This window comes from Protopterus annectens, chromosome 7.part0 (genome assembly GCF_019279795.1).
Source record: "Protopterus annectens isolate FY-2018-M chromosome 7.part0, PAN1.0, whole genome shotgun sequence".
NCBI lineage: Eukaryota > Metazoa > Chordata > Ceratodontiformes > Protopteridae > Protopterus > Protopterus annectens.
The window spans coordinates 96,607,941-96,622,166 of NC_056739.1; the positions used below are offsets into that span (position 1 = coordinate 96,607,941).

Sequence of the window (14,226 nt, forward strand, 5' to 3'; positions counted from 1 at the left end):
TATTTACAATGTGTGTTCATGAATAGCAACTGTTGCAGATTGTAAACAGGTCTATGTAACAGAACATATCGGTCACAGTTTAATGTTCCTAAGGAAATGAGTGTTACTTTATGTCACATTTTACCTCCTTTGATGTCCAGTAATCATGGGGTTATAAAGGTTAAATTACTGCTATAAAATTCTACCAAACTGAAATCTAAATCATGCAGAGATGATTAATAGCAGACTATATGGAAGCAAAACAGTCACTATCTAAAAGTAACTTGAGCGATGATTCAGTGCAAAGACTGCAGAAGGAATGTGGCAAGTCTTGAAAGAAAATTTTCTTGAATGCAAAAAATAAAGAAAATATGTTTAGCATCAGGATCTATGCACACACAAATTCAGGAGGATATATTTCCATTACAATAATAAACTTATGATGAGAGATAAAAAGTACAATAAATGGAAATGAGCTTTAACTATAACTTTGAAAACTGAAAAAAAAACAGCAAAGAAATTAAACATACTGTGAGACAAGATAAGGAAAATTTTGAAGAAATGTTATATAAAGATATCGAGCATAATAGGAAATCATTTCACTGATGCATAAGATGTGGTAGGAGTACAAGCATACCAACTGTGTGTACACTCTAAGATGTGGTAGGAGTACAAGCATACCAACTGTGTGTACACTCTAAAAACTATGATAATCTAAAGTTTGACCTCCACATCCAAAATACTATCAAAAACATATACACAGCATTGTGCAGTTCTCTACCTCAACTTGCAATCTAGAAAGCCCACTGCCCTCTAATATCAACTGCCAACTCTCTCCTATGTCATTCCCTTACTAAAAATGTCAAGTTATCTCTTTTAGCAAAACTGGAACAATGTTATAATAACATTTCAAAATTTGCACTCTACCTTTGAACTGAAATCCATCATTACCGAACTGGATGGAATTCCCCAACTATCAAAAAGTCAGTCAATTTAATCTTGCCCAAAATATACTTCATCCCAAACAAATGTCCAGCAATGAAGTCAGTAATTATATGGTAGTCCCCATATCTTAGGTTTAAAGGCACATATCTTGCCCAAGTCTGTAGACCAAAAAAAAAAATGAAAACATGGTGGTGCAGTGCATTCTTCACATGTCTACAAATCCTGGAATACTCTCTGGTAAGACTTAATTAAGATAAATCATAAATCCAAAATCCTTCAAACCAAAACAAAAGTCCCACCTCTTGGAGTCTAAACTCTGCTCCTGCCACTCTTCTCCTGGCTACATGCTGCCACAACTCTATCCATCTGTTCTCTGCCTGTGGTGTCCTTTTGGTGTTCTTGTATAATCTAAGCATCTGAGCTTTCATCAAAATACCCAACAGCTTAGCCACATCTAGAATTCTTATCTGCTAATATTCCGTTGCCCGTGTCTATTAACCGAATGGAAGCTCATAGCATTGTCATTGCCACTTAACAAAACTGTAATGTGACTTTTTGGAATATAATGATTTCTAGGATCTCTCTTTTCTTGTTTTTTATATATACTAATTTTTGTATCTTATATATTATAGTTAACATTAGTTGTTTTGTCTTGCATTGTATTGTACTGCATGACATTTTGCAACATTTGTTAACTGCACAGCTTTACTCCTCGGGCCTGTGCCGAGTAAGTGATGGCCCAGCTGGACTCTCCTGGTAAACGAATGCTAATAAATGCTAATAAATAAATAAATACAATTTTCCTCAAACATAATAGATATATTTACAGCATATTATGCAAAACAGTTCGGCCTCACAAAGCTGGTGATAAACTGTGCTAGTAGCATCCAAATAACTTCGGATATTGAAATTAAATTAGATTATATTGAAAAAACTATGGAAATTGGACTCAAACAAAACATAGGGAGGAGGAGAACGTGGAATTAGAAATACTGATCGAAGAAAATTTCAGCATGAACTTACAGTACCATTATATCTGTTATTCACTAGGTCATTTAAGTATGGGGAGATTCATCAAGATTGGAGATATGCACTTTTTAAACCTATCTTTAAGGAAAAGGGGAATAGGACAAGCCCAGAGTGACACAGACCAATAATTTTATTTTTTTATTGTGGAAACATAATGGAGAAGGTTATTTGTAGATAAATGTTTGGCAGAATTGGAAAAGCTGAAACTTGAAACCATATGACAGCATACATATGTTGAAAATAGATCTATAACTACCTGTAACATGATGTTCTAAATAATAATATAATAACAGCTATAAATGAAAAAGTCTGTTGTGATGTAATTTATACAGACTTAACTTCAGCTTTTGATAGGGTCATATACAAAACACTGACCAATAAATTAGAACAACTAAGTATTAATGTAATCTTGATAAGCTAGATAGCTGCATGGCTTATAAACAGGACATGGCAAATAACATACAGAAATTGGAGAGGTGAAATTCTAGGTGACAGTCAAGATGTCTCACAGGACTCTGTCCTAGGCCCATACTTGTATAGGTTGTGTCTTTCAGATCTATCTTTTTCATGCGAAGTGTTCTACCTTCTGTATGCAGATGACTTGGCATGTCTGCAAAAGAAGTTCATTAAGTTGACCATTTGGGCATGGAAGAAAAATATGCTCATAAATACATCAAAGCTAAGCACAAGATTCAGGAGGCAGACTGAAGGCTGAATATTTTATTTTATTTTACCTTTGTTAACCAGGGGTGTCTGACTGGGCCAAAGGCCCTTTTTCAGCAGAGGCCTGGGGAGAAAAGCTCCACACAGAGAGACAATTGCAGATAAATTAAGGTGTTTGAACAGCATAAAAAATACAGACAAATGTAAAACAGACATATTTTACAGTGGTATGTAGGCAGTGCAGTGCGGGGGATTCAGAAAACATTAATTAACATTATATAAATATTAATATTATATAATCTATAACGATAAAACACAGCACTGCCTAGCTCTCAGAGAATTAAACTGGGTAGAACTACCACATCACCTAGTTCTTTCTCAGCTTACTACACTACACATACTTCTCTGTAAGCAAGAAAACTGCCCAGCCCTTGATAACTTAATACAAAGCTACTCCCAGAATATAATTTTACGCTATACAGAAAAAACGAATTGCTATAACCAAATTATGCAATACTGCAGGTGACTCTCTATATTCAAATAGTGTAGCTAAACTATGAAACTATATTCCACAACCACTGAAATTCCTTCAGAATGCAAACTCATTTAAAACACAACTAAAATGTCACCTATCAAGTCAATGTATCTGCTCCTGACTATCTGTAGGACAAATGCCACTGTTGTCTTCAGCTTACCATATCATTAAACCATTTCTTTTCATTCATAATCCTGTGCCCCACAACCAGTCTTCACCAATACCTGAACAGTTTTACAAGCACCTCCCAGCCATATACATAGTGTTGAGACACTGCTCACACTTCAACTCTATACTTATAATATACACATTATGACAGACACATAGAAAATTACATAAGAATATGCTTTTTACCCCACTACTTAACTACAGTATTATAATTTTCTGCCCAACCAAGTTCCTACCCTCAACTCCATGTCTTTGAATTTTTAAGCACTAATCACTTCATTTATTATCTATTTGACAAACCAGAACCACTAATACACCACTTTAAATGCTCAATGTTCAACATCAACTAAAATATAAGTATCTTTTATATTGCAATAGTTCCCATTAATTCATCTGAATATAATCTAATTAGCAAACAAATATGTAATTTGTTAATGTAGATTATTTAAATTCTGTTGATGTATATTACTGAATGACTGTTTAAACATGTTTATATTATATTGGAGCTGTTCTCCACAAGCTTCCAATAAAAATGAGATTTTCATTAAACCAAGTAAACGACAGCAAAATAAAATTAATAAATGAAATTTATAATTAAGTACAAAATCAATCAATCATATAGCACACAGTGACTGAAACTGTAATTTCATTTAAGGACCTGGGTGTATCGGAAGATCTTACTTTGAATTTTTCTAATCATAGCAACCAGTTTGTTACTAACAGTTGTAAAACAATAGGTGGTATAAAATATTTATAAAATCTAGCAAATCAGAAATGATGAAATAATTAAGTTACATAAGAACAAAACTAGAGTATGGAATGATGATGTGGAAACCTTATAAGAAAACAAGCATAAGTAAACTGGAAAGAATACAGTGAAAATATACCAAGGGCATCTATTGAAAATTTAAGTTATTATGAAAAATTAAAATATCTGAACTTGTACAGGGGAGCCCATATTTAGGTATATAGAGCATTTAGAGACAACTACCTATAAGAATGTGTGGGGTTATCAAAGTGTAGTAGAGAATCATCAGAAAACCTGTATAAGAGATTATAGAGGAATGAGAGCTGCACTAATTGGTTCTATGAAACATAGCAAAGCAAGTACTAGTTTAGATATTTTAAGAGCAACTTGGACACATGGCAGGAATGATTGTTTTGGTACAGTGACAGGCTAGAAGAGCATTTCTGCCCATGCCTGAAATATTTATTTGTATGTAAGTAACAGAAAGGACCAGTATCATCAGATGACCGTCTAGCTAACTAAAGTGCGATATGCCCAACACTACAAAACACATGCCAAAAAATACAAAAGTAATAACTGCTCAAATAGTGTAGGCTGGTAATTATTTTTGATTAATACAGTGGCTTAAAAGCAGTGAAATTATAAAACTGGTTGGACAAAGTAGTTTTTATCAACTCACAAAATCAATATCTTAAATCTAATCACACATACATTTTGCAGTCATCAGCATGCAATGAGATGCAAAATAAAGAGGAAGGATTGCCTTTCTAGCAGAAATGTAATTAAGTGCTATGGTTTCTTTCAATTGTTTGAAGGAAAGAGTAATACTGTTTTGTGTATACCTGCCTCTTTACAGCTTGTAATATAAGCTGTATCTAGGTCATGACTGAAAATGGACCCTTTGGTCTAGCTAACCTGCACATACTAATACATTTTACATACACGTTTTGTGTGTGTGTGTGTGTGTGTGTGTGTGTGTGTGTGTGTGTGTGTGTGTGTGTGTGTGTGTGTGTGTGTGTGTGTGTGTGTGTGCATGCTTGCTCTATGACCTCTGGCCATATGGACAGAAAGAAAAAAAAAACACAGCAGGACTACTTTATTTTGCGTGCCCTTTACTATCATCTGCAAACTAATTTAAAATATGTTTTCTAGCATTATGTGTTCTAAAGATGAACTTCCCACTGTACTCTTAAAGGCAAATTAAAAGAGATTAAAATAAGTTGAAAAAAATGATTACATGTGAATATTGATGTACCATTCTATTACACACTTACTTATACTAAACGTGTACTGATTAAGTAAACAAGATGATTCTTTCTTGTATGTTGCAGATCAAGGAGATGTGACCGAGGAGCAAGCAGAAGGTATGGATCAGCTAATACAAATCTATTTCCTTCAGTACTTAACTCTAGTAATTGTCTTTAGCATGAGGAAAAATATGATCATTGTCTTCCCCCAAGAATCAGGTAATCTTTATGATCTACCCCTTCCTTCACTTCTCCAAATAATGGCATCAGTTGCATGTGCAATTTGCCTGCAGCTGCTTCTGTGCAAATTAATCAGTATGTAACTGCCAAAAATTGATCTTCCTCAAAGCTTACTTGGTGCTTGAGAAATGTATGCAACCCTAAAATTTAAATGCTGCGACATGCAGATGGCTACACTCTCCAGGTTTTACTGGGCAGCCCCCATGCCACTGGTGATATAGAAATGATTTTCATTTGCTGTAGATCGGCCAGAAATCTTTTGTGAACAGTGATATCAATGGCAACATGTGAAACTTTATGATAAACAGGTAACGATTTCGCTATACAACAGCACAAGTTACATAATGGTTTCAGCTAACAAAACATTGAGACTCAGACATGACAATGAGTGGTTTATAATGATCACTCAAAGAACGAATGACTGACAGAAAGAATGAATGAACAAATACATGACAAAAAGGGTAGATAATCAACAATCCAGTTACAGAGAATACAAATGTGACACATTTTGGTAGTTGGCATTGTTTTTTCAGGGGTGTGCAGAGGAAAAAAGGCAGAATATTTGGCCTGTCCTCTTAATTCTGTTTAAGATAGATGCTTATCAACAGGCTGCCTTCCATGCTGATGAAATAGTGTATGAAAAACAATTTCACAGCCAGCTACTGTAGACATATATACCTGTTCTTTATTATTGCCAGTAGAAGACCTGATAGACCAGCTCGGAAGGCATTTCTGTGGAACTAATTCCTTTCCATCAGCCCTATCTTCTTCTCTATTTATCCAGTGTTATATATTAAACATACCAGCAATTCAAGTAATGCATTCCATGCGGCTACCAGAGTTCCTTTTATGATGTTGTACTCGCAGATCAAAACCTGTCAGTTCCTTGTTGTTTCTAGTGAAAACGTCCCAACTCACTACTCTTTTTTGTGGTGCCTTTGCTTCCCTTTTTTATTCTTTCTTCTTTCCCTCCTCTGCACCCTTTCAAGGTGTTATGTCCCTTTCCGCTCTCTTTAGAACGCCGTATGTGGCCTGGCTAGTAACTAGTAGCATATTACATCCTTGTCCATGGCATCTATTTCTCTGACAATACATCAAACATCCTGACTGCCCTGCTGCTGCCTTTTCAGTCTGTACCTGGTGGTACGCAGGTGTTATCAACACAGTCACTTACTCCTCCTGACCTGACTGCTTAACCTGCATTTCCCTTCTGCCCCTGGGTCATTACATATGAGCTACTGCACTTTGCATTCAACTGTGCTAAATCAAAGCTGTCACTATCCACCCATTTTTCAAAGTGTCTTTACATTCCTATAGAAGCTTTCTGTGGTTTCAGTCCTGATGTTGAGTGCATTATGATTAGTCCTGTTATAAATACCCTATCGAATATCAAAATTAGCACATTAAAGGGTAATGGTCTCAGAACAAAGCCCTGAGGTAAACCACTTATGACCCTACTGTCCCCAAAGAGCCTGTTACCATCATTCTCTGCATTGTCCATCTGATAGCTTTCTTGCCAGATGCACAACGGTAGCCCTTCTCTCAGCCCTTTTAGCTCACTCAGTAGTCCTCTGTGCAGGAAACTGACAAAAGACTGTACCAAACTCAAAATAGAGATGTTTCAGCTGTTTGCCCTTTCCACTGTAACTCAGTCATAGTACTGAATTATATTAGTTTGGCAGGACCTTTTCAGCCCAGTTTTGTGTTAATTAACATCCAAATGTTAAATGTTCTCCAAGAATGCTACTGGGTTCTTTCTCAAACACTTTTTCCCTCACATTTTCTAAAGTTAGGTCTAGCTTAAAGGTTTGTAATTTCTGGAGAACGGTCTGTCTGAACCTTTTGTGGAATGGCAATACTGTGGCCTTCATAAAAATCACCAAATTTATCTTAGGTGTCCAACAATCTGTTAAACATCTCCTTCATAGGCTTTGCCAGGACAGTGGAGAGACTCCTGAGGATTGTGGGGGCAGCCCATGCAAATCCATGGTCCTTAATCACTCTTAATCTAGCTAACTCAAGCTCTACCTTCTGATAATGATGGTCCTACATGTCCATTTTTCCTAATTCTTTCCTTTTCTATCCCCAAAGAGGGATTCTTTGTCTTGTTCTTTGCTGAGGATTTTCCTCCTCATCTCAGATACTAATCTCCTGGATTCACAGCTTCCGTTTTTCTGCCAAATCTCCACACAGCAAACAAACACTGAGGTTATTTTTCTAGCTGCAGATTACATCTGCAGACACATATCTTCAGTTCTGTAGATATATTTATTCACTTCTAACACTATGTGACAGCCAGGTGATGAGTTCATAAGAGATACAGTAGAAGTGGTCTAATTGCCATGAGAAGAGTACTCATTTAAGGCAGTCTAGGAAAAAATGCCCACCACATGACATGCACCTTCGTTTACCCATCTCATTTCCATTTAAAGAAACATATCCTGTTTATTACATGGGGCAGATAGGGTCTGTCATATTGTTCGGAGCAGCCATGAGCAATCAATGAAGTTGCCTCTTTAAGTATGGCAAGATGGTATAGTTTCACACCTAGAGGACCCTTTAACTTGTTCAATAAAATTCTTCAAACAATGTTGAGATTTCCTTATATGCAACCTTGCATCCTGCACTATCATAATGCAAGCTGAAATATGGTCCAGAAGGCTGAGAAAGGTGGTGATCACGAAGAAAGATTTGGATATAGCCAAGTAAAATATAAAAAGGAATTTCACAAATGCCTGCACAAAAGGGAATCCAGCAAGGTCTCTAGAAATGTCTCCTAAAAGATGTATGCAAATCTGATTTTCGTACAGTAAAAGCACAAAGTCCAAAAGGGAACAATAATCTACAATGTCCTAGAGCTGCTATCAAGATTTCACATGGGTATGATACATGTCCACATATGGGTAAATATGGATAGCTTTCAGGCCAAAGGCTTTTACTAGTGGAATCAGGCATATAGTGAATACTCTAGGTAATACTGCAAAAGTGAAAAAAGCACTGCAAAATGATAGTAGTGATTCCACATGAAACATGGGGTATCTTCATGGAGTCTGGAAACCAGAATGTGCCAAAAAGAATACTTCAAATACAGGATAGACAGCTATATCTCATGAGGCTGTAGGGGAAGCAAGAACTGGTGCATTATCAGAATGCACTTCAACACACTGCAGAGATACACTATTAGTCTCCAGAGGCCTCTTCTCTTTGGAAAGAAAAATAAAATGTAATAGTAACAAGAAAAGGCCCTCTGTGTGATCATTTTACCTAATTTTTTGTCAAAGGAAAAAACTTTAAAGACCAATACACGTAAGGTTTAGATAAGGCACATTTAATAACTTGCTGCAAGGAGACAAAAACATGCAAATACAGGATTTTGCCTAACTACTAATAGGAAGTATGCTTTTCTTATATTGTTCTACAAGACATTGCCTTCTGTGGTTAACGTAATCAAACACAACTTTCATTATTGTTCTACAGCAGATGTTACTCAGATTTTCTGCTGACATGACTGGATTTATGAAAAACATTTTGAGAAAAACAACCTGGCCTTGGTGGGCTCTAGCCCGTTTACAAGCTTATATTATGTAGTTCTAATACATGTGTTACATTTCAAGGTACTTTTCTAGTTTAGACACAAGCAAGTACTGATTGCAGTTCATATTTTCAAGCAATCTTTGTTCTAGTTATCTGTAACTCCTGCAGCTGTGTATTTTCTCACAGCACAAGCGGAACTCCTTGTCTAAGTCTCATAACATTAATTCATCTATTCATTATTTTCTTGACACAGGCAGTGATTATCAGCTTTCCTGTAAATTTCCAAAGCATATAGCTGCACATATTTCGTGACAATACAAGGTTAGAAAGCTTCTGCAATTCGTACAGATTGTATGCAGTGTGAAATAGAATAAATGTGTTAACCCTTTTCAAGCCTTAAATGCACTAAACATATTACTAATACATACACTAATACATATTTTTCTAACATTTCCCCCCTATTAATACTTTTTTTCTACTTTCAAAATAAGCATAAACTGTTTTTTTCTTCTCCTAACCTCTTCCCTCTTAGGATTTGCCATTAAGAGAGTCATTCAATTTAAACTTATGAAAGCATTTTCAATATTTTAACAGTTCTTCAAACTCAGTACTTTGATATAAGGTTTCAGAAAGTGACATGCCTATAAAATCTTTAATCAGTCTTTTTATGCAGGGGATACCACAGCAAACACATACTCTCAGTAGGATCATTCCTACACAAATAGCAATCAGAATGTTTATTAGGATAGTACCCCACCCCCCAAACCATTTCTGGAAAAAGTCCATCAGTGGGTTTGGTCCTGGTTTGGTCATGCCAGACACTTGCTGAATTACCTCAAGGTGATTGTCTATCTCGTGTTTATGGTCAGGAATATACGAACAGCACTCCTCCTGGATTAAAGCGCAAGTACCACCTCTCGCCGCTAGGGTGAAGTCGAGAGCCATGCGGTTTTGAAGCACTACAGTTTTCATGGCATTCAGTTTATCAGTCTTTTAGAAAAATATGTATTAATGTGTGTATTAGTAATATGCTTAGTGCATTTAGAGCCTGAAAAGGTTAACACATTTATTCTATTTCATACTGCATAAATTTGTACAAACTGCAGATGCTTTCTGACCTTGTGTTGTTAGCTAAAATCTTGCTTGTGCCTTGGAAATTTACTGAGAAGCAGGTGATTTCTGCTTGCGTTAGGGAAATAATGAATAGAACAATACTACTTGTATGAAACTTGGACAAGAAGTTCCGCTTATGGCATGAAAAAATACACAGCTGTAGAAGTTAGAAATAATTAGGACAAAGCCTGTTTGAAAATATGAACTGAAATCAGCATTTGCTTGTACCTGAATTAGAAGAGTACCTTGAAAAGTAACACTGAACAATAGAGGCTTGTAAATGGACTAATGGTCAACACGGCCAGGTTGTTTTTCTCAAAAGTTTCTCACAAATCTAGTCATGTCAGCAGAAAATCTGAGCAACATCGGCTGTAGAACAATGCTTAAAGTTGTGTTTGATTACGTCAGCTTAGAAGGCCATGTCTTGTAAAACAGTATAAGAATGAACATACTTCCTGTTAATAGTTAGACAAATCCTTGTATTTGCATGTTTTTGTCTCCTTGCAGCAAGTAAATTAAAAGTGCCTTAATTGAACCTTACGTGTATTGGTCTTTGAAGTTTTTTTTCCTTTGACAGATTGGTCCTTCGGACCGGAAACCTTCACTTCGCCTCGGATCAGACAGGCCAAGTGGCCTGAAACCATACGGGGAAGAAACCACATTGGTTCTTCTTATTTGAAAAGCCCTCCAACTGAATTGCCGTACAAAAGAGGCCAGCCACTTTCTGATCTGCGACTGAAGGACAGGTTTACTCGAACCCCGTGATCAATCATGAAGGCTCAGGTAAGGTGAGTCCACATTCTTTTTTCTGTTTTAGATCAGGGACTAGATTTGTATTTGTTCTGTTAGAGACTTTGTTTATAAGTCAGGGACAGAAAGATTACTGTCTTGTCATAGATCAGAGAAACAGAGCAAGTAGGCAGTCATTCTGAAGAGACTATAAAAACATCCGTGGTACCACATTAAAAAATAAGGTGTTACGTAACGTTTAAAAGGGTAGAACAAAATGGGTAATAATTGCATAAAAAGGTCCCAAAATCCGCCGTTAACCGAAGCTGATAATGTTAAATACTACTCAAAATGGGTTAATAAGTATGAATTTGATGGCAAATTAGAAAAATCCTCGCTTGTCAAACTTGTCAAATAGCTTGAGAAATTCCTCAGGCACACAGGTGGCTTGAGGAGGTAAACCGAAGGGAACAAAAGAATAATAAATCAAAAGCAATGTTTTTGGATAAGGAGGACAATAACTTAGTAATAGCATCGGCCCCTCCACCTCCTTTACCAGAATATGAAGCACGTGAAAAAGTTAGTCCACCCCCGCGATATCCTGCTGTCACGGTAAATAGAGACACTACAAAAGCGGAACCATTTATTAGAGATCCTGTTGAGACCAGGTCTCGAACACGGGCAGGAAACTCAAAAGGAGACATTGAGTTATATCAAATGAGTAGAAATTCACGATTTATGAGTGAAGAAGAAATATGCCCACTTATAGAAGTGCCTAATCCTCAGGCAGGACAAGAAGGTCAGAACCCGACTATTCTAGTGTATAGACCCTGGACTTCGGAAGACATCCGGAAAGCCACTGAAGGAATTCCCCATCCAAAAGTTAATTTTAGAAAGTTCTTAGAAGACTTGCAAGGAATGAGGCTAAGTTATAGCTTAAACGGAGAAGAGGTAGAAAAAGTAGTCAGACAAATTGTGGGACCAGATTGGCACATGATTAGTGGCGACTGGAATCCCAGTGACACTGCACTCAGGCCCCTCCCACATAGCAGCGCAGAATTAGACAACAGAGTGAAAGGTCTTACAGACCGCATCTCTGAGAAATGGAAGCCTAGGGCAGACTGGACTTGCATTAATCAATGCATCCAACAGGAAGGTGAAGCTATTGACAGATATTATGCTAGACTATTAGAATGTTTTAATAACCATTGTGAAATGCAGGTTCCTGAAGATCAGACACAAGATTCCCCATTTGAGCAGCAGTAAAAGAATGCGTTTTTGAAAGGCAGTATTGCACCCATAAGCAGTTTTATTACAAAACATATGGTAGATCATCGTAGAAGCAGGTTACAGTCATTACTTGAATATGCTAGGCATGCCGAAAGGCATTTATTTTATTTTTATTTATTTTTATTTTACATTTGTTAACCGGGAGAGTCCGACTGGATACATGTCCATTTTCAGCGGAGGCCCGGGGAGAAAAGCTCCAGGTACATAACAGACATATGAACATTGTTAATGCAAAAAAGGAAGATAGTTGAGTTCTAAATACAATATAAAGATACATCACATCTTGGGAAAAAAATAACAGCAGCATATAAAAAAAAACATAGGTCAGTTACAAAGGCGAGGCGCCTTGTTAAAAAGCGGTTAAGGATAGTGAGGTAAGAGAAGGGTACTGGATCGAAGGTAAATAGATGATCTGATAGTGGTTAATCAGGTTTGGAACAGGGACATTGCCAGAGAGTATTGAGATGGGGTTTAAGCTTTTTTTTGAATTGTAGGAGTGAAGGTTCTGAGGTGAGCATGGTCGGTAGGGAGTTCCACATTTTATCTACAAAGTTTGAGAATAGAGAATCCCCAGCAGAATTATTGGCTTTGGTAGTTTGAGCTAAGATCTTATTGGAGGAGCGTAAAGATTGCAGGTTAATATAGGGGTGAATGATGTTTTTCAGAGCTGGTGTTTTCTCTGGGTGATACAGTATCTGGTGAGCCGTTTTGAGTTGGTTGAAATGGAGTTGGCTGGAAAACTCTAACCACCCTAGTTGCTTCAAGTTAGTGCATTGGTGCGTTCTAAAGGTGGAATTTGTGGCAAATCTAGCTATGTGATTGTAACAAGAAGCAAGTTTGTTAAGGGTTGTCTTGTTTAGGTTTGTAAAGGGGGGAGGCATAGAAAAGAGTTGATAGTAGGTGTGTGCTGGCAATTGTAATTTTAGCGTGAGGAGTGAGAAAGTGTTTTACTTTATAGAGAGAGCCAAGCTTTTTATTGACGGTTTTGATGGTTAGATTGAAATGGGTGTCAAATTTAAGGGAGTTATCAATGGTAACACCTAATAGCTTTGTGTGAGCTTCTGGTGATATAGTGATTCCATTGGAGGATGTAATAGAGAAGGTGGGGGAAGAGTCTTGTTAGTGGGTGAGAAAGTAAGTAGTTTTGTTTTGTTGGGGTTGAGAACTAGTTGACTTGAGAACCATTTTTCTTTTAGGTTGAAGGTGTCTTGGGTTGAAGCAGTGAGGTCTGCCAGGTTGGAGGCAGTGCTGATGATAGTCGAATCATCTGCATATTGAATGCATGTGGCATGGGGGGTGATTGTGGGCAGGTCATTACAAAGATGGTGAAGAGAAGAGGGCCAAGAATAGATCCTTGGGGAACTCCAAGTGTAACAGGTAGGCATGTGGATAATTTGTCCTGCCATAGAACAGCCTGTTGCCTATTGGACAGGTAGGATTGGAACCATTTCAGCGTGGAATTGCTGAGTGATAGTTTTTTTAATGTATGGAGGAGTTGAATGTGGTTCACCATATCAAAGGCCTTGGAGAGGTCTAAGAAAAGAGCAGATGATAGTTTATTATTGTTTCTGAAGTTATTGATGGTATTAGAAAAGGATAGTAGGGCTGATGTGGTACTGTGATTTGGCCTGAAGCCATGTTGGGAGTTGGCTAGAATTTTATTTTTGGTGAGGTGTTCCATCAGTTGTTTGTGGACACACTTTTCCATAATTTTGGCCAGGGGTGAGAGTATAGCTATAGGTCTGTAGTTGGTTAGCTCTAGTGAGCTACCACCTTTATGGAGAGGAATAATGTGGGACATTTTCCATATGGAGGGGATGAAGGCTTCTGACAAGGTACGGTTTATGATTATGGAGACGGGAGAAGGTCAGCTGCTAGCTTAGTGGGGTTTAGTTTTAGTTTTTTAAGAAGAGATGCAATAGAGGATATGGGTACTGGATCGAAGGTAAATAGATGTTCTGATGTAGTTGTAGTATTCTGTTGGCATGGGTAGTGGAGTGGGTTGG

The 14,226-nt window shown here is 37.2% G+C and overlaps 1 protein-coding gene across 1 annotated transcript in view; it reads left to right on the top strand.

Annotated features, from left to right (window-relative positions):
* LOC122805891 (troponin T, cardiac muscle isoforms-like) overlaps positions 1 to 14,226 on the top strand; it is an 859,218-nt gene that overhangs the window by 308,056 nt on the left and 536,936 nt on the right. Inside the window, exon 7 of the mRNA XM_044076139.1 lies at positions 5,399 to 5,431. Within this exon, the coding sequence (XP_043932074.1) occupies positions 5,399 to 5,431 (33 nt within the window). The remainder of the gene's footprint in view (positions 1 to 5,398; positions 5,432 to 14,226) is intronic.